The 25,050-nt window shown below is 47.8% G+C and overlaps 1 protein-coding gene across 12 annotated transcripts in view; it reads right to left on the minus strand.

Moving 5' to 3' along the window:
* Positions 1–21,360: 21,360 nt before the first annotated feature.
* The window catches only part of DPY30 (dpy-30 histone methyltransferase complex regulatory subunit), a 215,811-nt gene continuing 212,121 nt past the window's right edge, over positions 21,361–25,050 (minus strand). For all 12 annotated transcript variants that reach the window (XM_085612011.1, XM_085612003.1, XM_085612012.1 and 9 more), the window contains one exon: positions 21,361–21,649. In XM_085612011.1, coding sequence (XP_085468137.1) covers positions 21,577–21,649 — 73 coding nt within the window. In that variant the 3' untranslated portion in view covers positions 21,361–21,576. The remainder of the gene's footprint in view (positions 21,650–25,050) is intronic.

Genomic DNA, 25,050 nt, shown 5'->3' on the forward strand with positions numbered 1-25,050 from the left:
CAGATAATTTTCGAGGAGTCTGTCCTCCAATGGAGAGGTGGCTGGGAGATCCGTACCCTTGGGCACAGCTTTATACAACGCATTTTGGACCTGGAGGTATCGGAAAGTTCCCTTCGGATTTAAATCATAGTCTCGTTGAAGGGGACCACTGTGCCTCTCGCCCATAAATCACCTACTGTTGAAAGCCCAATGAGGTCCCGTTTAAGAAATCCCAAACTGTGTGCCAGGAGCCCCAATCGATCAGACTCGAAAAGAGGGGTGGCCAGGGTAATCTTGTTTTTTCAACTCCAGGCGGAGGTCACCGCATGCCATATTGTAACCGCGGTTGCAGTCAGAGTATATATAGGGGCATTTTTCCGTCCTCCATATAGTGACCGTTGATAAGACCCTTCTATCATATTGTACTTATCCATTCTGTAAGTGGGTTCAGTAACTGGCCAGTGTACCCAATGGTTGGTGACAGCTAATCGGGAAGCCCAGAAGTAACTCTTAAGTGCCAGAAGAGCAATTCCACCATCATACCAGCTCTTCGTGAGCTTAGTCAATGAGATATGGAGAATCCCGTTGTTCCAGAGAAGGTTCCTGACCTCCGACTCCACAGCTTGAAAATATTTTTGTGGGACAGGGAAGGGTGTATTTTTTAGGGCATATACGAATTGAGGCAGAGCCATAATTTTATGTAAGGCTGCCCTGCCCAATAATCTAAGGGGCAGAGATTTCCAGTGCTGTACGTCGATCTGTAGGCGACGCAGCGGAGGAGCCAAATTGTTATCGTAAAAGGCCACTGGGTCAGTTGTGACATAGATCCCCAAATAACAAAAGCCCTCTGTAACAATTCTAGCTCTGCAGTGTGGGGGCAGCCTAAGATCTTTCCAGAGAGTATGTATATAAGATATTTATCCAATTTATTGTATAACCGGAATATTTCTGAAACAGGGTGAATATGTGAAGTATTCTGTGAATGGAAAAATACGGTCAGGCCAAATACAGTAAAGTATCTTCGGCATAGAGGGAGATTCTGTCCTCCCAATCCATTGTCCAGTTTAATCCTCTAATAAGGGGGTCTCCCCTGATCCAGATTGTCAACGGTTCGAAGACCAAAGCAAATATCAGCAGGAGAGTGGGCATCCCTGCCGTGTCCCCTTATTTAAAGCAAAGGTTGCCAATCTGCCCCCCTTCACCGTAACTCTTGCCTGGGGCTCTGAGTACAGGAGCCGCACCCATGACAGACATTTTGGGCCAAATCCATACCTTTCTAACGCCGCAAATAGGTAGGGCCATTCTATCAAATCAAAAGCCATTTTGGCATCTAGGTACATTATTACTGCATCTTCTTGTATAGCCCTAGCCCTGCCCCATTAAGCCTTTGCAGATTGTGCGCCATATTTCTGCCCGGCCTAAAGCCGGACTGAGCGGGATGAATTAATTTATGGAGCAGGGGTGACAATCGCGTGGCCAAGACTTTTGCTAATATTTTCACCTCTGAATTATTTAACGAGATCGGTCAATATGATCCATATCGTTCCGGAGGTTTACCCTTTTTGTGGATCACTACCTTATTGGCCAATCTTTGTTTCAGGGAGGACACCCTTAGCGACACTTTCTTCAAACATATCTATCAAGTATGGAGCTATGGTGGACGCATTAGTTTTAAAAAGCGCAAACGGAAGACCACTCGGTCCCATCACCTTTCCTGATTGCAAGGCACCAATTGCCTTGGTAACTTCTTCTTTGGTCAAGTCGAGCTCAAGCTCCTCCACCTCCGCGTCATCCAACACAGGGAGTCTAAGGGTAGATAACAGCTCTCTTGCCTCGTCCCCGGAAGATGTACATGAAGGCTTGTATATTAATTTAAAGTGTTCTGCAACGGCCTCCGCTATACTGTTTCTGTCCTTAAGTCAGTCCCCACCATCCATCACAATCTCAAACACCCACCTAGAGGCCAGCTCACGCTGGCTTAGCCATGCTAGGAGCTTGCTCGCTTTATCCCCTATCTGATAAACCCGACATTGTGTGGCCCGGTAGTGAGCCTTCGCCGCCTCTTCAGTGATATCTCTATATTCCTTCTGTTTTAGGAGCAGTTTGTGTTTAAGTTTGGGGGATACGGAGTTCACTTGTTCTTCTTCCAATTGGGATATTTCTTCTCCTAGGGTATGCAGCTTTTTTTAAAAAAAAACAATTTTTTATATCAAGCCACCATTGATACTCCCTGAACTCAGTTTTATACGCCTCCCACAACATGGAGGCTAAATCCACTGAGCCCATGTTTTCTTTAAAATAATTCTCTGTCTTTTCAATAAGCCCTTTCCGTATTGTAGGTAGCCGTAAGTACCAGGGGTTAAGTGTAATTTCACGTCTTTTGACCAAGGGAATACCTCCATATGTAACTACAACTGGGGAATGATCTGGGATGCCTCTAGGAAGGTGTCCCACCTCTCTGAAAAGGCAGAGCTGTTCTGCTCTGCCAAATACATAATCTATTTGTGACAAACTTCCATATGCACCCGAATAAAAGGTGTATTGGAGGGAGGACGGATTATGTGCTCTCCAAACATCCAACAGACCCATTAAAAAATCTCCCAGCCGGTTCCTACGGTTTTGGTGGTTGCCTATCCACGTCCCCATTCAAGGCTGCGTTACAGTCTCCCCCAAGTAGAGACTTCCCCCTCAGGCAAGTTGAGCAGATGTGTTCCCAGCTCAGCCAGGGTGGGGGAGTGGAGTCGGGGTGGGACGTACAGTGAAGTAATATTAAGTACTCTGCCCTCCCATGTGCCTGTCAGTGTCACAAATCTGTCCATCTGGTCACATGTCATGGATTGGACGTGGAAGGGGAAGGAATTATGTAGAAGAATCCCCAGCCCTCTCGAACCTTTGGTGTATCCCGCGTGCGCCACCAGCTTATATCCCCATCTATTCACAGTGCAGTATGAGGAACCTTGTATGTGTGTTTCCTGCAGTAGCACCACGTCAGGGGCCTGCCTCTAAGTACTGCAGGACGATTCCCCTTCTTTATTCTATCCCCTAGCCCATTGACATTCCACGAAAGCAGCTTAAGCCAGCTCAATCGTAAAAGCAGTTCCTAGTTCCAGGCCATTTGTGAAATATACTAGAAGGCTCCAGCTCCAGACAGAACGCATGTGCAAGGTCGCCTTGTCCCTCATTGCGTGTGTAAAGATCAACAATGTTGTCGAATAGCTAATGTTGGTCGTTCAACTGTTAGGTTATGTACACCTCTTGCACTGTCAATTATCATTTTTTCCTCCCTGCAACGTGTACTCCAAACTGCCCGCCCCCCAACTGTGCAGAGCACCTGTGGGTCCAACCCCGTCAAACCTTGCATAGGGGGAACGTGGCCCCTCAACCCAAGCAAAAGATCTTATAGTACCCCAGCTCAAGGCTTGAACGCCCACGTAGCTATGCCCGCATCAATGCCAGTAATATTCGGCATGTCTTCCGTGGTTGACTAAGGCAAACATTATTACAGTAACAACAAAGAACCCACGAATCCAGCAAGTCCTCCCCCACAATCAGTTTACTTCGCAAAGTACGGTTTCTCCGATGAATCCCAGGTGGTCTCGTACTGCTCCCGACAACACCTTCAGGGAGCAGCCGCCATCCAAGAACCCTCTTCACAGTCGACTGACAATGTGGCACGTATCTTACCGAGGGCCTTCAATGAGTTTGAGGGCATCTCGACGATTGTCCTGCCCCTGCGCTAGTCGCTGTGAGTCATTCTTTTGGGGACCATGGGTTTGCCATCTTTCAAACCAGTCCCATGTGTCCCCTGGAGACGAAAAGAACCAAACTTTCCCATCCGTTGTTACCCCTAGGTTTGCATGAAAAAGCATTGCGTACTTAACGTTCTTTTCACGAAGCGCCCTTTTTACTTCCAAGAAGGATCTCCTTATCTTCTGGACCCCGATTGTAAAGTCTGGAAAAAAAGGTGATTGTAGAGCTCTCAAATCTCGGTGGGGGGAGGAACACGCAGCTTGCAGAATTATGTCTCTGTAATTAAATATTCTAGCTACGCAACTTGACGGGGGGTGGGGGTGGGTGGCGTTCCGAGATTCCACTTTAGATCAAAGAATGTGTTTGCTTTGTTTTTTCTTTGTGGCTCCCTTTCTTAAAAATTGAAATTGGCCTTGTAACTGGATGCTGCAGTGGCCTCTGGGGTACAGAGCCCTGCATATAATGTCAAAATGACAAATAAAATTTGTTGTTAAAAAAAAAATATTCTAGCTAGAATAGGACGTGGAGGTGCAACGGGTTTTGGGGACCCACTGGCACTCTGTGGGCACGTTCCACAGAGAAATATTGGGAGAGCGAGCAGGGTTGCAGGTGATCTTCCACGAATAGGTCCGCAGCTGGACCTTCCGCCCATTCCGGAACTCCCAAAATTCGAATGTTGTTCCTGCGCGCCCTTCCCTCATAATCTTCAAACTTCCATATCCATTGTCACAACTTGGAGTTTCTTCACCTCCTGCTCTAGTGTTTTAGTGGAGGATTGAAGCTCAGCAACAGTTTTCAGCGGTTTACATCCTCTCACCCAACGTACGTAAATCTGCATGCATTAGAGTAACTTCTGTCATGACAGTCTATTTTTTAGGTCTCGCCTGACCCATCGCATGCGCTGGTCTGGCGCATGCGCTGGTCTGGCGAGACTTTTTGTGAGGGCTCCAAAAAGTGCTACCATGGCCAGCCTAGAGCTACAGTGCGCGGGCACGCCGCGCTTGATCGCGATTACTTTCGCTGCTTTGATGTTTGATCGCAATCACTTTCGCGTCTACACGGCTGCTTTGATGTTCTCCGTAAGAAAATGCTGCACTCGCTGCTTCAGCTATGTTGATGCCCTTTGACCTCATGCTAAAAACACGTCTCAGTGCTAGGGGAAGCGATGCTTGGCTTCAGACTCTGAGTGCAACAAACACTGGGCCCGTCAGCACAGGCTGCTTGTGCACAAGTCTTCGTTTTCTTTTCACCCCTGCCCTTCTGGTCTGTGTAACCATGAGTGACTGCGTCATAACTTGAGCCCACGCAGTAATATAGAGGTTATTGCTGGAATCCAATGCTCAATATTAAAGGATTTCCTGTGTGTCCCTTCTTCAGTTTCAAAATGCACAATTAGTGAATATTGCTCTTTCCTCCTTGTAGTACGACTGACAGTGCATGCCTTGAAAAACCTGCAAAACATAAGTAAATAATCACAGGTGTCGTGATTAACTAATAGCGCTCGTTTGAGGTTTCGTTTACAGTGATTGGAAAATTATAAAATTACCAAAATTACTATTTTGCTTGGTTCCCTCTGTTTGCCTGTACCGACGTCCACACACGCAGGGAAGCGTTTTTGTGAGCCAGGGGGTTGTTTTTGTGTTTTGTTCAAAATTGAGACATGTCCATAAATGTCACATAAATTATATTTACTGTAAAATAGTTGCTGAGTTTATTTAAATAATCTTTGCTGCTGACGCTTCTCATGGCACCGCATGTTCTTATGTATCCAAGTGCATGGTCTTCACCTCACAAGATGCTTGTTAACTGCCTAGCATGTCAGAACACCACCCGAAATAGTTTTTTTTGTAAACGTGTTAAGAAAAATATTCACATCTACAATGCCAGTAGTTATAACTCTCATTTTCTAGATGATCACTCCACTGCAAGTAATCAGGCATGGGCATAGCCAATAGGTCTCGCCTTTGGGACCTTATAAGTGTTTAGCCATGCAACAATTGATGTTGTTGCACCAAGGATATTGTGCTGCATAACTAAATACTTATAAGGTCCCAAAAGCGAGACCTATTGGCTATGCCATTGCTTGTTCTAGAGCTGTACGGACCACGTGTATAGCTTCCATAATGCTCTGGAGGGAAGGGTCACCTTCATCCGTTTGTTTCTTCGCTCCCTGACTTTCATCTTTTTCCTCCATAGTCTCTGCTTTAGAAAGTGCAAACTTGTCCAACTTGGTCTGGTGCGTTTGCTTGGACCCTTTCGCCGTCCCCATGTCGCAGTCGTCTTGGTGGGCTCATCTCCCCCTCCCCCCGCCGGATCCTCCCTCACCAGGCTGCAGTGAATTACAATAGTTGCAAGTGCTACTCCGGTGCTCACTGAGCAGGGAAGAGGCAATCTAGATAGTGTTCACTGATACAGCCACTCTCAGGCAGCCGTAATGTTGTTTAAGCCCTGACACAATTATACTGTGTGGTGGAGGGGCGTCAGTCCTTTGTGTGAACGTGACGCAGTAAATGACCAACGGTGCCCGGTCAGACTCCTACGTGCAGTGCCGCCAGTTTGTAAACACATCTCAGTTTAACACTTTTGTACGCCGAACATCCCTTAGGTCCATCAGCGTGGCCTCTACAGGTCTCGGGGATCCAGCCTGGCGCACTTCATCAAGCGGGGTCTGAGATTTGTCCTGTGATGTAGGGATCAAAGGGACCGGCAAGATAAAGGAAAGAGAGGAAATGTCACATTTTCCGACAGCAATGTTGCCTGCATTCATTTTGTCTGCTAGCAGGATTCAATCTCCCCATAATAGAACTGTTCCGTGCTGGGAAAGTCAAACTTTGTCACTTGGGAGAGACTTTCGTCTTTGAAGCCCTTCGTGTTTCTGGTCGGGTGACCTCACCATCCACTACAGGCTTAGACTAGAATCCAAACAAAACGGCTGGAGGTCTGTACACAGGGTGGGCACCTCAAGTAGAGAAGGTTATGTTATGTTAAATGTGATTTATATAGCGCACTGACACCGAAGCTTCCTGGCGCTGATAAACAGAACAGATGAGGGGGGAGCATAGATGACAGATTCTAAGTAAGGATGGGGAAGAGATGGGTTTTTAGCATTTTTCTGAAATTCAGAAGGGAAGAACAGGATTTCATTGGGAGAGGGAGGAGGTTCCAAAGCACAGGAGCTAGGTAGGAGAAACGACGGCCGCCGAATCTCTTGGTTTTACTCCTGGGGGTGGTCAGTAAATCGCAGTGGGCAGATCGAAGATTGCGTGTGGGACAGTGAGGGCGGATGAGGGATTTTAAGAAGGCAGGGCTAGGGCAATGAAGTGCTTTAAAAGTGAGGCATGCCACCTTAAAGGCGGCCCTTCGATCGATTGGGAGCCAGTGGAGGCTCCTGAGCAGAGGCTTGGCTGATTGCCATCTGGGAGTTCCATGAATCAGGCGGGCCGCCTGATTCTGGACAACTTGGAGGCGTTGAATCAGAAATTGTGGCAGACCGTGGTAGATGGCGTTGGAAAAATCCAGACGGGAGAGTACCAGCGAAATGATAGTTTGAGTAAATGCCGCCGGGGGCAGAAAGTGACAGACTTTACGGATCCTTCGGAGTTGATACATGCAAGAGGAGACCACCGCTCCAACTTGAGCCCTGAGAGAGAGCTCGGTGTCAATAATGACGCCCAGACTCTTTACTGTTTTTGCTGGGGTAGGGGGGGAGCCGAACTCTGGAGTCCGGGGAGAAGGAGCTCGGTTTTACCGGGTTCAGCTTCAGTTGGTTCTGGTTCATCCAGAGTTGGATGTGAGTCATGGCTCCGTGAAAAGTTTTGATGGCGTGTGGTGAGTTGAGAGAGAAGATAATTTGTAGATCGTCAGCATAGTTATAGGTGACGATATCCCATTTCAGAAGTGACTGGATAAGTGGCCGAAGATAAAGATTAAAGAGGAGCGGGGAGAGAGAAGAGCCCTGGGGGACACCACAAGAAGTGAGGGTCTTTTTTGCAGTGTAAGGACCTAGGCGAACCGCCTGTGTTCTTCCCGTGAGGAAGGATTTGACCCACTCAAGAGCAACGCCCTGAATGCCCGCCTGCTCGACACGGTGGAGAAGGATGTTATGATCCACCGTGTCGAACGCGGCAGACAAATCCAGTAGGACGAGGGCTTGGGGGGTACCCGCGTCACTCCTGAGTGTGTCAAGAACTGCCAAGATAACGGCTTCTGTGGAGTGGGCAGGTCTGAAGCCGGCCTGAGTCGGCTCGAGACAGCAGGAAGATTCTATGAAGCTTGACAGGCAGCGGGTGACATGGGCCTCCATGAGTTTAGAGAAATAGGGAAGGAGGGAAATGGGGCGATAGTTCGACGGCTCCGCCACATCAGCACCAGGTTTTTTTAAGAGGGGTACCAGGATGGCCTCCTTAAAGGAGGTGGGGCAGATGCCGCTGCTGAGAGAGCTATTGAGTAGGTATAAGATGCTATCGGGTAATTTGAGACATATGCTCCGCAGGATGAACGGCGGACAGCAGTCTTTCGGGGAGCCAGATTTTACGCGAGTGGCTAGTTCCGCCAAGGAGATGGGATCTAGAATAGGAAAGGAGGTAAAGGTCGAGGGGTTAAGGGAATTGTCCGGTGGTGGCAATTGGGGGAGTGGAGGAATGGATTTTTGATTGTAGAGATTTTTTCTAAGAAGAAGGAGTTCAGGGTATCGCAGGCTTCCTGGGTGGGGGTCTGGGCTGGGAGGGTTCTGTCATCAGTAGTTAGTTTGTTCAGGACTCTGAACACCTCCTTAGATTTATCGACTGCCGAGGAGATCCTGTTGAAAAAGTGTTCAATTTTGGCTGAACGGATGGCTGTTTTAAAGTCTTTGCGAGCGGCTGATTCGGAGTAGTCATGTCTCCAGGTGCGTTCTAACTGGCGTGTTTTTAGTTTCCGGGCTTTAAGATCATCGGAGAACCACCTATGAGAGTTCCGGTGTCTGGTACAGGGGAATTTAACTAGGGGGGCAAACCGGTCGCTATCCGACTCAAGCCAAGAGGTCATATCTTGTTCTAACCCGTCGATGTCGGTGGGGTCGAGGATGACTGGGCAGAAGTCGGCCAGGGTAGTGAGGAAGCCCTGGGAATCGTAAGAGCTCCATTTACGGGAAAGGCCACCGGCCATCAGGGGAAGAGGGGTCTGACCGGCGGCCGTGATGGTGGTGTCCACCAGGTGGTGGTCAGACCAGGCACACGGGAGTATGTCTGGTGGGGACAACTTCAGATTGCAGGTCCGGATCTGGTCCAAAACATGTCCCTTAATGTGAGTGGGTTGAGAGACATGTTGGACGAGATTCAGATTTTTAAGAGTCTCGAAGAACTCAGTAGCATGGGGGCCGGCGTTAGTATCGCCGAACCAGTAATTTAGGTCACCAAAAATAGCGAGGTGGGAGTGCAGTGTAAGAAGGGAGGACAGTTGTTCACTCATGATGGTAGAGAAAGACGGCATGGAGTGTGGAGGACGATATAACAGGAGGAAAGTGAGGGGACCGGTGTCCGTTTGCACATTGATGAGTAGATTCTCCACCTCAAGAAGGGGGAGAGAGTAGGAAGATGATGGCCGCTACCCCGCCCCCAGGCCGGTCGCCAGGGCGGTCGGCGTGGAGAATGTAGTAATCGGGGGGAGTGCCGCCAGAATATCTGGCAGGGATTCTGAAGTGAGCCACGTCTCTGTGAGTAAAAGCATGTCGGGACTAGAAGTGGATAGCAAGATGAAAATGTCCTCAGAATGTTTTACTAGCGAGCGGGTATTCAAATATGATACCCGGATGGACGTGGTGTTCCTAGTCGGCATGACTGGGGGTAGACGACCGTCGATGGGGGGTAGGTCGGGGCGCATGAGGCCAGCAGAGGAGATACAATGCAAAGCTGTAGGAGATGGTACAATGGCAGTGTTCTCAAGATCTCTGAGTGCTTGAGGTGAGTAACTGATGGAGTGGGCAGCGTGGCATGCCCTCAGGCCCGTCCTGGCGCGGACGGGCGCAGACGGGCTTGCCTTTGGCGCGCCCGCTGCGCCCGTCCGCTGCGCGGACGTGGGAGGCACATGGTTTAAGAACACTCCAGCGCCTCACTGACTACGAGATGTCGTATTTCTTAATCCCATAGCCGCCAGAAACTCTCCAAATGACTAGCCAATAGTTGCCCCAAAATAGCCACTAATCACTATGCAGCCCGATTTCAGGTCGACAGTAATGGAAGCTCCCACCAGTATCGGAAGGAGCACTTTACACTGTTCTCCAGCGGACCCGAGAGGGGCAGACCAGGAAAGGGGGGGAAACGAAAGGATGCAGCATCCTGGATCTTGCTGCTCTGGTCATCGGCCCCACGTGAATTGTAGCGCGTAAAGGTGCCTGTAGTCCCGCTTCCAGGAACCCTTGACCGTTCCTTAGCAGTTGCGTCCTCCCTCCCATGTCACAATCAGGCTCCGTACCTTGGCAGAGCATGCCCCCGAAGCCTCCCGGGCCCTCAGCAGGTCCTCCGATCGCTGCCGGGGGAGGTCGCACGGAGAACGTTGCACCTGTCTCCAGTCCAGTCTCCACCTCAAGGGACTGCCGCAGTATCTGGTTACTCGAGTCCCAGGCTCCCTCGCTATTTCTCCACCCAGGAGGGTCACAGGCACACCGCCTCGCAATCGAGCCCGCCCAGAGTCCCAGGGAGCACAGGGACGCTGTAAGTTGGGGCCTTAAACTGATATATCTACGGATTTTAAGGAGTTGAGACTGGTGGGATGCGGAGCTCTACTCGAACACTGCCATCTCGGTTGCCGGTTGGCCACGCCCCCCCGATCCGGAAGATTTTTGATAGAAGCACCCCTGCGAGCTGGTAGATGGCGTCGGTTGACTCTGCATGATGTAGCAGACATCGTGTCCACCGTGGTCGTGATGTCCACGTTGTCAATATAACCACCACTCCAGCGCGCTATCAGTACTTTTCACGACTTTCCACGCCAGAAGCGCGGAGCCATGAAGTGACTGACCATGGTGTATAAAACCTGACAGCTAGGTCCCTGAAGGGTAACAGCTCGACACTAAAAACAATTCCAAAGTGCGGGGAGGATGGGTCGGTCGGTAAGGAATCTGCGGCTATGTCATGTCTCTACCAGATAAGGCGTTAACAAAGGTAAGTAACTTGTCCTTTGAGACATCTAGCCGCAGGTTCCATGCCTTTGAACAGATACCCAAGCAATACCTTCACCAGAGGAGGGGCTGTGGAGAAGTCTAGACCAGGAAATCTTGCAAGACTGAGCGGCCAAACAGGCCCTCCCTGCGAACCTGGGAGTCCAGACAATAGTGTCTGGTAAATGTGTGCAGGGATGCCCATGTGGCCGCTTGGCAGATATCCGACATGGGAACACCACGCTGGAGAGCTGTGGTGGACGGTTTTGCCCTGCTGGAATGGGCTCTAAGCCCTTCAGGAAGATCCTTCTTCGCTAAGGTGTAACAGATTTTGATACAGAGAATAACCCAGCGGGATATAGTCCTGTTTTGGACAGCACACTCCTTCTTTGCAACCACATAGCCTATAGAGTTGGTCATCCACCTGTAACTCTTTGGTTCAATTGAGGTAGAATAATAGCGTTTATTTTGGGTCCAGACGATGGAGATGTTACTCTTCCTTGGAAGGGTGGTGGAGTGCATAGAAAGAGGGCAGAGTAACCGACTGCCTCATGTGAAAGGGTGCTACCACTTTAGGCAAAAAAAGATGACCTTGTGCGGAGCACTACTTTATCCGGAAAGACCATTAGGTAAGGAGGCTGAGAGGACAGTGCTTGCGGTTCGCTCACCCTCCTGGCAGAGGTTATTGCCACTAAAATAGTTGTTTTTATAGTGAGCAACCATAGAGGGTAGTTGTGCAGTGGCTCAAACGGTGCGCACATCGAAAGGTGAGGACCAAATTGAGGACCCACAGAGGCATGATAAAAGGAGAAGGAGGGAACAAGTGTGCTAACCCCTTCAAGAATCTTTGCACCTGAGAGGATTTGAAAAGAGAAGGCTGATCAGGCAGCCGAAGAAAAGTAGAAGGGGCTGACAGGTAGCCTTTCAGGGTGCCCAGAGCAGAGCCCTGCTGGGCCAAAGAAAGATAAACATGAGAATGTTTGACAGGGAGGCAGAAAGGTGGTCCACAGACTGCTCTGTACAATATTTAAAAAACTTGCTTCATCGGCAGGCATATACCAACTTCATGGAGGGACACCTGGATGCCAGAATAACCTCACAGACTCCGGGAGGAAGGTCGAAAGCTGTCAACTGTCGCCGCTCAATTTCCACTCAAGGAGGCAGAAGGTGGACAGGTTCAGGTGGAGTACCCTCCTCTGCTGCTGCGACAGAAGACCCTCACCAAGGGGCAGCCTGACCGGAGGATCAATGCTCATTGCCAAAAGCTTGGGATGAAATTGAATGTCGGTCGCACTCCTTGTTAGGACTCGATAGTCAGCTTACTGTCTCATAATATTCTTAGGGTGCTGTGGGATCCTCTCCCCTGATCAAAGGGATGTAACGTATACTATAAACAATGTGCCTTCCCACTGGAAGGTATATCCCAATTAGCACCCCTCTGATAGCTTCAAACTTTAAAGACACGTAGTCAAGTGTAACTGTTCAATTACGACTGTTTTATTGACACAGTAGTAAATTCAAACTGTTTCCTCAGTGAAATCGTTATATTATTAATTGACTCCACTTGTACATTTCAATGTTGGTAACATCGTATTTGGGTCACAGGATTAAATCACAGGGTTAAATCCCAATGCATTTCGGGGCCTGCCCTTCCTCAGGGGATACGCCCTATAAACAGAAATACAACCACTTAATAATATCTGAGCCAGAATGCTCCGAAAAGTGAAAAACTAAACACGAATATGCCAAGAACCATGCGAACATTAGTCATGCCGTGTGAGACACTCCGTGTAGCATGCGTTTGATATCTGATCTACTAGGTGTGCATAGATTAAAAATAGCGCTATAAACAGTAGAGTGCCCAAAAACATGCCGCGGTGAAAAGGTTGAAAAAATGGTGGAGATACAGATCTGATTTTCGAAAAAAGTTATCATTGCGTGTTTAACCGTCTACATGCAGCGAAAGTGGGGCGGGAACGCTCGTTTATAAAAACAAAATAAAGAGCAACAAAGTTAAACTACCGTGACGCGTTACTCTACTAAAATGGTGCAAAGTGCATGGACACAAAACTGCCAGTTTAAAATAGTGACATACCTGGTTTAACTCGCCTGTCGGCCATTAGTATCCCTCATACCTTGTTCAGTGAAGGGGGAAGTGATACCGTAAAGCCCCGGAAGTAAATAAAGAAACGAGCGTAATCGCAACTAATAGATGTTGAATAAAGACTTATGCTTGGAAATGCTCAACTGGTGATATACTACACATATCGACATGAAAATAATCAGTTCATGGTTATAACGTATACCTGAATAATACTGATAAGGCAAATAATACAAAAATAATAAGATCGTTAAACATGATGTGAAACATGAATCTAAAATAAAATTAAAATAATGTTAATCTAATCAACCAATGATTATGCCTTGGTTGTCGTTCCAGCACTATGATACTGAATAATGTCATCATCAATTTACAAATAACAACTGTACTCCACCCGATCATTCAAACCTGTTGGATGTAACAAGTTCAATTTAAAAATCCAAAACAATTCTCTTTGCAAAAGAAATTTTTTGTTATCACGACCACTTCGTGGTTGGATTTGTTCCAGAATTAGGAAACGAAGTTGACTGATGTTATGTCTGGATTTGTTTAAGTGTGTAGCTATGACTGATTTTGGATTATTTAATCTAATGTTACTCTTATGTTCTGTCATGCGAATTTTCATCTTTCGTTCTGTTTTGCCCACATAGATGAGTCCACATGGGCACTTGAGAAGGTATACCACAAAACTGGAATCACAGGTCGCTGTAACTCGTAATTTAATGGAAGTACCCTGGGTTGGGTGTGTCACTGTTGTACCTTTAATAATGTTATTACAACTTCCACAGTTCAAACCTAGTAGATCAGATATCAAACGCATGCTACACGGAGTGTCTCACACAGCATGACTAATGTTCGCATGGTTCTTGGCATATTCGTGTTTAGTTTTTCACTTTTCGGAGCATTCTGGATCAGATATTATTAAGTGGTTGTATTTCTGTTTATAGGGCGTATCCCCTGAGGAAGGGCAGGCCCCGAAATGCATTGGGATTTAACCCTGTGATTTAATCCTGTGACCCAAATACGATGTTACCAACATTGAAATGTACAAGTAGAGTGAATTAATAATATAACGATTTCACTGAGGAAACAGTTTGAATTTACTACTGTGTCAATAAAACAGTCGTAATTGAACAGTTACACTTGACTACGTGTCTTTAAAGTTTGAAGCTATCAGACAAAAGCTTGGGATACCAGACTCTCCGTGCCCAGTTCTGAGCATTATGAATGACTTGTGCCCGGTCGTTCCTGATCTTCATGAGAACTCTGGGAAGGAGTGGTATGGGCGGAAAGGTGTACAGGAGGCCTGAACCCCATTTGTGACAAGACCACCTTGGAAACTCAAATGTGCAAAACTGCTGACATCGCGCTGTCTCTTCAGAGGCAAACAGATCTAGCCAAGCCTCTCCCCACTGCTGAAAGAGTCCTTGTGCCACCTCCGGATGGAGATGCCACTCGTGATCCGCTAGGCACCGTCATCTGAGTTCAACATCTGGCTGGTTCCCCGAACACCAGAGTGGATGGACCATCAGGAAAATGCCCTGTTGCTTCAGCTAAGTTCAAAGGAGCAGGGCCTCTTGACACAGGGTCCATGACCCCACCTCGCCCTGCTTGTTGCAGTACCACATTGCGGTCATGTTGTCCGTGAACACCTGAACTAGCCTTGCCTTGATGGATGGCAAGAAGTCTTTTAGTGCCCACCGGATCGCCCGAAGTTCTAACAGTGTATATGGAGCCGGGCCTTCCTGGAGACCAGAGTCCTCTGATCTTCATCTTTCCCAGATGGCCGCCCCATGCCAGAAGGGATGCATCCGTCACTACTGTGAATTCTGGATGGGTAAGGAACTGGGGTCAGTCCTTGACCCATTTGCGGTTTGATAGCCACCACTGCAGGTCTTTTGGAGGGCCCGCAGAAGGACTAGGTCGGTGAGATTCCCCCGATGCTACGCCCACTGGAACTTCAGGTCCTGCATGTGCCATCTGGCATGGTCTACAAGTAGGATGCGTGAGGACATGAGGCCCAACAGCCTCAGAGTCATTCTCACCGAAATCCAGGATAGAGGCTGAAACATCAGTATCATAGCCTGAAAATCCTGGACTCGCTGTTCTGGAGGATAGGCCCAAAACGGCACTGCGTCCAGAACCGCCACGATAAAACGGAGCATCTGAGAGGGAGTCAGGTGTGACTTCAGCTCGTTTATAGTGAACTTACCCCTCACACACTATGAGTCCCATAGTGTCATGCTTCATCATGGGGGTCTTCCCGTCCCTCTACGGGGCGGGGCGTGCTACTACCTACGCATACGCGGGAGCACTGTTGTTGTGATGATAAGGCTTATGTGTAGTGCAAGGGATGTGAGTGATTAGGAATACGTGAAAATAAAAGTTAAAAAGACCCTGGCTAGTAGAAAAAACAATTTTATTCTGTTCTCTAGCTGGGACCGTTAAAAATGGGGAAAAGAGTAGGAAATCTCACAAAATAGTTATTTTGTGAGATTTCCTACTCTTTTCCCCATTTTTAACGGTCCCAGCTAGAGAACAGAATAAAATTGTTTTTTCTACTAGCCAGGGTCTTTTTAACTTTTATTTTCACGTATTCCTAATCACTCACATCCCTTGCACTACACATAAGCCTTATCATCACAACAACAGTGCTCCCGCGTATGCGTAGGTAGTAGCACGCCCCGCCCCGTAGAGGGACGGGAAGACCCCCATGATGAAGCATGACACTATGGGACTCATAGTGTGTGAGGGGTATTTTAAAAACACTTAGTGCTTTCCGTGGCATTCCACGGATCACTTTAAACTCACTGTACTTATTATAAAAATCAAAAAACATAAATTAAGTAATTAATTAACTATTTAGAATCACTTTTTTCACTACATGATAGGATAGAATCACTTTTGTTTACTAAATATCAGATAGGAGGTAGGTTCTATCCTAATACCTCTTCACTCCCTCTCTTTGATTATTTCTTCGTTTATAGTGAACCCCAGCAAATGCAGGAGGCTTGCTATAGTCTGGAGGTGGGAGAAGACTGCTTGAGCAAGCCTGCCTTCAACAACCAATCGTCAAGATAGGGGAAGACTGGAACCCCTGATCTCCGCTGATGGGCTGAGACCACCACCATCACCTTCGTGTACACCCGAGGGGCACTGGTGAGGCCGAAGGGGAGCACCGCAAACTGAAAATGCTTGTGGTCCACCATAAACAGCAGGTATCGACGATGGGCAGGCAGGACAGGGTTATGAAAATAGCATCCTACAAGTCCAGCGCTACCATCCAGTCTCCTGGGTCCAGGGCAGACAGGACCTGAGCTAGGGTGAGCATCTTGAACTTCTCCTTTTTGAGGAAGTAGTTGAGAGCTCTAAGGTCGAGGATAGGACTAAGGCCTCAGTCTTTCTTTGAGACCAGAAAATAGCAGGAATAACAACCACAGCCTATTCCTGGCCCGGGAATCTTCTCTATAGCTCCCTTGGCCAAAAGAGAGCTTTGACTTTCTCGCGGAGTAGAGCAGGGTGCTCCTCCGTCAGCCGATCGTACCCTGGGGGTATAGATGGAGGGGTAGTCTCAAAGGGGAGGGAGTAGCCTCTGCGGACTATTTGCAACACCCACCTGTCCGAGGTGACGTTTGGCCAGTGGTGGCGATGATGGCGTATTCTGCCACCGACTGGCCGTAATGGATTCTGGCGGATCGGACTAGGAAGGCTTTGCAGTGGGGAAGGGGATGATGGCTTGGCTCGACTTCTGGCCTCCTGACACCAGAGGGCGGTGTGAACCACGGCCGGGCAGAGGTTGGTGAGCTTGCGGAGCCCGCTGGCTGGAATAAGGTTGGCGCGGTTAGAAGTCCCTTCCAAGCCACAAAAGGGGCGAAATGCAGATGCAGACCGGGGTGAGGAAATGAGGCCCAAGGATTTGGCCGAAGCCCGCAGTGGTAGCGGAGGAGCATCGCCCCACTGCCAGGAGCAGCAAAGGAAGGAAAAAATAAAATGATAATAACAGGTCGGCCAAAACAGTCATGCACACTCCCCTGATCTCCATGCAGGCTGTAATGCCAACCCCTCCAGTCCCATAGCGGAGCACTGTAGTATGGCGCTCTGACCAATCACAACGCTCCATTGGAGTGTTGCGAGTGGCTTAAGGGTGGGAGCCTGGCTGCCAGCTTCCTGGTCCGACCGGGAGTCGTACACAGGGTAACAGGAGAGAAGACTTGGGACCCGGCGGTGGCAAGTTAAGTTTTTTTATTTTTTATTATTACTTATTTTTAAAGCGGTTTGTGACCCCGCCCCCCCCCCCCTCCCTCCACGAGCCATGCTGGCCGCCCCTGGTAGCCCGCACATTATTACAGTGCTAAAGCGATGAATCAGCCTGGTCTCCGAAGAGACGCGAGCCATCACAGGGCATGTCTATGAGGTTTGCCTGTACATCCCCTGAAAAACCAGACATCCTTAGCCAGGCGTGGTGCCTGATGGCCACCGGCGAGGAAATTGCCCTGCCCATTAATTCCATCCAAGCCACAACAAATGGCGACCTTTGCTGCATCTCTGCCATCTGATATTGCTTGGGAGAGCAGGATTTGGCCCTCCTCTGAGACCCTATGCAGCACTTGCGAACCGGTGTCCCATACAGAATGAGAATAATGCCCGGAAAGGCATTTGGTGTTCACTAACCGCAATGCGAGGCTGGTTGAAGAGAAACATTTCTTCCCAAAGGTCTTCAACCTTTTGAGTTCCCTGTCTGGTGGGACGGAAGGGAACGTGCCAAGGGAAGTGGAAGCCTGGATCACCAAGCTCTGTGGGGGGGGGGGGGGGGGGGGGGGGATGGTTAGTAAGGAAAGCTGAATCACCTGGTGCAGGGCTATGGTGGCAGGCAATCATTCTGTTCACAGAAGTCCCTATGCTGGCCTTGGACCAGGTGCCCACAAGAACGTCTGTCAAGACCTTATTAAAGGGTAGCAAGGGCTCCGACGAGGAGACACTAGGCTGCAGGACCTCAGTTAAGACATTCGTCTTGACTGCCACTGTACAAAGCTGCAGGTCCAAGACATCTGTAGCACTACACACCACCATTGCAAATGACGCCCCGTCCTCCACAGCCAGGTTAGGAGGAGACAGCATGCCAGAATCTTGGGAGGTGTCCAGGCCACTGGCATCACCCAGCTCCTTATACCAGTCCTTGTTTTCTTGAGGTTGCCGGATTTCTAAGGGATCCTGCTCCCTCTCCTCTTCTTCCTATCCTAGCCCTTAGGAATACGGCTATTTTGACGGCCTGAAGCCATACGGCTCCGTCGGCCTCGAGTGGACGTCAGACTGGCACCGTGTCATCTGGGATGAGGATAGGGGAGGTGCCACTGGAGACCTTGGCGTTGGACGGGGCGCTGGGAAAGGTCGATGGGAGGTGCGACTGGCACTGGTCTAAACCCAGGAATGGGTCAAACAGGAGGCCGTGGCCGGAGCAACAGGACCCCCGTGATCTCCTTCTCCTGGGCCTGCGGGGCCCGAAGACACGCTGGCAGGATCAGGCCAACCAAATTCGGCACACATGGTGTCGTAAAAGTCCTTGAGCTGTGTGGGGGTCGTTCCCGGTTCCAGAAAGGGAGGGAGACACGGAGTCGACCCAAGTACCCGCTCCGCGGAACAGGTGCTACAATGCTGTGCCTCTTCTGTCTCGCCATGCGGCGGATGGGGTGAAGTCGAAGCACACTTCGACTACTTGTGCTTCTTATGATACCTCTTACCTGATGACTTCGATGAAGTGGACTTCGAGACCCAGGAACGATGCTAGGACCTTCCTCTCGCCCGGGAGCGACGAGGTGACCTATGCAGAGCGTGGCGGGCCGCAAGCAGCTTTAGGGAGCGCTCCCTCAAAGCCTTAAGGCCACAAGTGTTGTGGTCATGCTCCAGGCACCAGAGATGCACATGGTGGGGTCCATTACCGACATGGTGCAGTGACAGGTGCCGCACGGCTTGAGCCCAGATATCTTTCTACTGGACATCCTATCACACCAAACTGAGTCTATAAAAGTAAAAAAAAGTCTGTCAAATGATTACACGGGGTAGCTCTCTTCAACGGATCGGCGCTGGCAGGGGCGGAGTCGACTGATGCCATCTACAAGCATGCAGGGGCACTGCTATCAAAAATCTTCTGGGTCCAGCCTGACACTGGGAAGTTCCAAGGGAAGGAATCTGCAGCTAGCTGTCTCTATCAGATGCAAGGGATAAAGGATGCTGAAGATGCTCCAAAATGCAGAAGATGCTGTGCAGTTGATGGGAGTCTTCCTGGGGCTACTCCTTGTCCATGGCCCTGGTGAGTGGATTCTGGCCACAGAGGCTCAACATCCTTTGAAGTCCTCTCCAGCAGAACTCCAGTTCCCCGGCACAGTGGTTCCAGCAGTTTCCTTCATTTGACGGTATCCCTCCTCCTGGGTGACCAAACTGCTTTGCACCAACTCTCCCGGGTCCAGCAGACTCAGGTGAAACTTTTGAGCATCAGGTCTTAGTCTCTTGAGCTGTACAGCGGTAAGGAGCATCGATCCGGCGATTTGACTAACAACACACCCCAGCAGGCTTCTTCAGCTTTATTAGCACTGTGCTGCATACAGAAGTCAGCCAACTAACTCTTGCAGTCTCTGCTTCTGGCTGGGCTTTGGGGTGACAACTTCTCCACCAGCAGGACACAGCAGGCACAGTCCTTTCCTTTGATTCTCAAGGACCAGCAGGTGCAGTCCAACATCAATGCAGCATCTTTTTTGCCAGTTTCATGCCGATCAGAGCAGTCTTTCTTTGGTCCTCTTCCTCCAGTCAAGCAAGATCTGAGTTCTAAGTGCCAGGGGAGCCCCGTTTACGACCGGAAAGTTTCTTCAGGGGAGATAGCGGTCACTAGCCAATGGGCTACTGGGTTCCTTCCTGCCGGATGACAACTTCCAGTGAATTGTGAAATCTAGCTATACCAGGGTGCTCTATTCTGCTTAATTCCAAGAGGTGGGGGCACCTCTCGGTGGGTGGAGCTCGGTAGTCTGCCCTACAGGTGTGGCTTGGCCAGTAATTCCCCCTCTCTGTCCCTGACACCAACATGTCTCCCCTAACAAAAGAACAGTCCCTTTCTGGTGTGTTCACCATTTGCCCTTCAAAGGCTGCTTTCCCTATGAAGCTTGTTTTATGGACCACCAGCTCATGTGGTTTCCTGGCAGGAGAAGGGAATTGTTTGATACCTTGAAGGACCTACTTTGGTAGTCCCAATCAGAAGTTAGCACAGCTGAGGTGTTCAGTGTGTAACTCTGCACTCACCAATAGGGCTACCAGACTCTCTCGCAGTGAATATGATATGACAATGGCAGGTTTTTAGTGTCAGAACATGTTAAACACGTGTCCTACTTTTCTAATATACTGCACTCTGCCTTAGGACCCGATAGGCATGCTGTAGGGGTGACTACCAAATATCGAAAATGGAGTTGGGCTTTGTCATTGATTAAAATGGCAAGGTTGAGTTTCCACTTTGAACCTTTCCTTCCAGTCTACAGTATCAGACAAGGGACCCATGTTTAACCTTGTCCCACTGAGGGACACAATAAGTTCTGCAGTCCCTTAGAGGACACTAACTTACATGCCCTGGGTACCCCTGGTACCATATACTAGGAACTTAGAAGTAAATTCGTTTTTGCCAATTAGTTATGAGCCAATTAAAGATACACATTTAAGGGTCTGGGCAATGGCACTGAGGTCTGGCTAGCAGTCCTCAGTACACTTGAGTCAAAAAAACAGTTGCATCTGTCCAAAAATAGAGGCAATTCCTTACAGTGCCTAAGCTCAATACTACACATAGATGTCGATCTCTGGGTGCACTTGAATAGTGAAACTCTGTAGCATGCCACCAGAAACCACACCCGTCTTACCCCTAATTTTTAATGGTTCCTTTAAACTCCTGATAACTCCACTCTCTGAAGTTATCAACAGCAAGGATACCAGTAAGTCCATGGGGTGGTGCAGAGTGAACAGTGGAGGAACAAGTGGGAACCAAAGGTCAACATAAAAAACAAGGATTGGGGGGGGGGGGGGGGGGGGGGGGGGGGGAATCTGTAATTTTACGTTAGATTGTCTGGATAATTTCTCATTTGACCTTGGTTTTAGTCCCAGAGGTTTCACCTGCTTGAAGCAAGTGAAATCTCCAGGTAGAAAACTCTTGGCCAGAACAATTCACTGCCCAAGTAATTCTGGAGGGTTTGTAACTAGAATTACCAGTGTCCTCAGAATTAAAGAGGCACTCTTTGTAAGGATCTTGGAGTTAAAAGCATGCAAAGCACCCAAAAACGTTTATTTTTCCTTACACAGAGTGCATATAAGGACCATGACTACTGAATAGGAATTTGAAAAATACTAAATTAATTAGTCCAACAACTAGACTTTAAACATTTTAATTATACATCACTTTTGAATGACAGAAAAAGTAAAAGCACACCTTTGTACTTAAATAACAAAATAATGTAACATAAAATCAGTAATTTTAAACAAATAATCGAGGTTTTGAATCTCAACAGTAAATGATTAGCCGGGGAAAATGTCCACTAATTGTAAAACTGCAGAAGATCCATTTCTTCATCCTTAACCACACAAGCTAGTTTCTATCTTCAAACTGCGATTTATTCTTTAAAAGGTAGGCCGCTAAAAATTCGATGGGATTCGGAGGCCTGTGGGAAGATGGAAATCAATATTAAAAACAGAAAACTCAGCAAGCCTTTATCGTACACACATTTGAAAACCACCTTAAGCCTACCATGTTGAAGTTTCTTTAAAAAGAACAGGCCATAATACTAATTTAGTGTTCCAGGCGTACATGTATGCATGCATCTACACACTCCTATATAATGTTTCAATCTAAGAAATGTAATAGTGACAACTGTGTTACAAATAACAACGCACTTTTAAATAACCACATTCTACAACTCACATCCTCAGTAACGTCCGAAAGGTCCGCTTTTTTGCTGCTCACCTCTGAGATAGGTGGCGCTGTTCTCCTCTCTCAAACGTCATTAATTGGATGGTGTTTGGCGCTTAAAAGAAGGTGTACCATCTAAGTTTGCCAAGGTAAGTAATACTTTAAAATATGGGTCACTAATGTGTGTTTTTGCCTGGCTTTGAGTTGTGTGATGCTTTGCCTGCAATCTGTCTTGTGCGGAGTGCCACAGAGAACGGAACAAAGGTTGGAGAGATTCATGCAATGAGTGTCAACTCCTGCTCGCACCAGCAAGGCAGAAGCAAAGGGTTGCCTTAAGGTTTCCGGTGCCGCTGTGAGACAGCTGACAGTCCTCGCGTGCGTTACTTAGTAGGTCATAGGTCATAGGTCATAGATCTTAGTAGATCATAAGGTCGCTTTTGAGAACCAACTAACTCCTTCATTAGGGCGGAGGCGTGTCGCCCCACTGCTTTCTTGCAGTGCGAGAAGCAGAATCATAAAATTGTTAAACTACCATTTTATGTTTCTGCGTCTCACGCTGCGTGAAAGCAGAAGTGTTTGGTTGGGGGTGGGCGGGTCTGCTCTAGGGCAGGGGAGGAGTGGCTTGCCCACTACTGAGGGCTGACCAAACCAGTAATATGCACTCTTCCCTTTCTCCATGCAGGCTGCAATGCAGCCTACAATGCAGCCTACATGGAGAAAATGGTCCCCCCATAGGCGCCTGGTTGGAATGTATCCCAACCAATCACAGGTAGGTTGCCTGCTTCCTGTTCCTGCCTGAGGCAGGACAGCAGGAGAGCAGGTCAAGAGAGATGACGCAGGACCACTCCCCCAGGTGCAAACCCCCTCCTCCCCTCCCTCCCACCCACAAGTCATGCCGGCAGTGACTGCCAACCTAAGAATCACAATAAATATTTGTTATTCATACTACCTATGATTTTCAACTAGCCATAAGGGCACACAAGTTGGAGGGAACATTTGCAGAAACAGCAACTAAAAAATGCAATGAAAATCAAATAGCTTATACCATTCAGCATTCTCCTCCACCTCTCGCTAAAAACAGTACCACATACATCCCTCTCATTAACCTGGACATTGTTATTCATGGAGAGTAGGAATTTGTACAAGGTGTTGCCACAGAACAGTATGTTACTGAGTGGTGCAGTTTTGTTTTGAAGTGGTCAACTCAACTGTGTGCACAATTTTGGGATGGGTGCTGTTGGTTTTACCACGGACCTCCATTTTATCTTGTAGTCATTTAGTTGCTTATGGTTGTGTGTCAGCCCAGAACTATAAGAGACTGTGCAATGAGGGAGCCAAAGGGAAGCACATCTGATCTCAAAGTGGAGGGCCCCTCCACTTGTATTACTTTAGTGTAAACTACTAAACAAATAAGCGGTGGTAAATCTATTATTCCTATGTAGTCAGCGAGAATAATTCGATAATTGATAATCTTAGAGACTTTATCATCCAAATTCACTCTATTATGTGAAGTCCTACCTTACTACGGTAGACAATCTGCAACCCCTAACTAGCCGTCTTTGCAATGTCAGGTCAGGAGTAAAAAAAATACAGATAATTAACTCTTTCATTGCCAACATGAATTAAATCCTATTTTCCTGACTGAAGCCTGCCTGGGGATTGCAGCTCATGAACTGATGACTGGGATCCCAAACAAGAAAACATTTAAAGGGCAGAGACTTTATCCATGAAAATGAGTATGAAATTGGTATGAAACATTCAAAAGCAATGGGCCATATTCTTCTCCATGGACCACCCTCCCTAGATTACAGTTACTTCATTTAGCTAGAAGATTTGGGTTTTAAAGAAACTTACTTTTTATGATAATTCGATAGTAGTATGTGAATTTATCTGGGGACAGCAACAAACACAAACTAAAACAGGAGAGTATATTATCAAACTCATGAAACCCTTTTGCTTAATCCAGCAAAATGCTAGCCCATTTCATAAAGCATGCCACACGTTAGACTTAAGTTTTAGCACACCTAGATGTATAGAGTTCAACTCTTTGATGGAAACTGTATGGTCTTATCTTTTGTATCCTTTTTGACACAGAGGTATCATATGGTAGAGGAAATCAGAATAGGCAACCACTTGTTAAATACACTCTGAAATAGGAAGAAAATGTTACTTACCTGTAACTATAACTCTCCTCTGTTGATACCTTTTATATATCAACATGCTTTAGTCATTGCCTGTCGTCAAGGCTGGAGTTTCACGGTAACTTTGCATTAAATAGCAGAACGAGGCACTGCCTGCATGGAAGGCCTCAAAGGTGCGACTTTAGTAGCACATTCACCTTATTGAAAAGACCTGAACCTCAGGCAAAGGAGGTGTAAGTGCCCCTAGCCTCACCCGTCTCAGAAGCCTTTTTATCTGAGATTTCTAGCACAAATATGGAAAGTATTACCATTTCAACCAAGTAATCCAGGTTTGCCTCATTTCGGGAAGGAGGGTGAGCTGCATGTGAATCTATGAAAGAGGCTGTCAGTGGTGAACTATAGCAACAGGTAAAACAAATGTTGTCTTCACCAGCATTGGATTTTTAATAGATTCACATGCCTGACTCATAGTAGAAAGCAGTACTGAGAATTTGTTGGAGATTACCATTCTTTGTGTGGTACGACTCCATATTTTTACCATGGCTGTTTTTGCTGGTTATTGAACTCTGTGCATTTTACCCTGCTAACCAGTTGTAGGGCCTGCGCTCACCCTTTTAACGTGATGGAATTGGCGTAAATCTAACTGGCATATTTAATTTACTTATAAGTACCTAGAATATAGTACTACTTACACCCAGGGTCAGTAGATTAAATGCTACTTGAGGGGTGTAACACTCATTGTGCCACATGACTATCTTGAAATTACTACTATTAGAAATTAATTCCCTGCCAGTGTGCAGCTGTCACCTTACCCCTGATGGTTCCCCTGTGCTGAAATGTGGATTACTACCAGACAGTGGACAAATGGCTCTGGGTGTGGGAAGGGTGTCTCCTCCCTTGACTGGATGGCCTGGGGGCTGTGCCCAGTTCCTTCTTGAATTTCGAAGGATGACTATTGTGTCACTGGCAGGTGACCCGCACACCTAGGCCTGTCTCTGCTTCAGTCAGGCTG

Source organism: Triturus cristatus, chromosome 6, assembly GCF_964204655.1.
Source record: "Triturus cristatus chromosome 6, aTriCri1.1, whole genome shotgun sequence".
Lineage (NCBI taxonomy): Eukaryota > Metazoa > Chordata > Amphibia > Caudata > Salamandridae > Triturus > Triturus cristatus.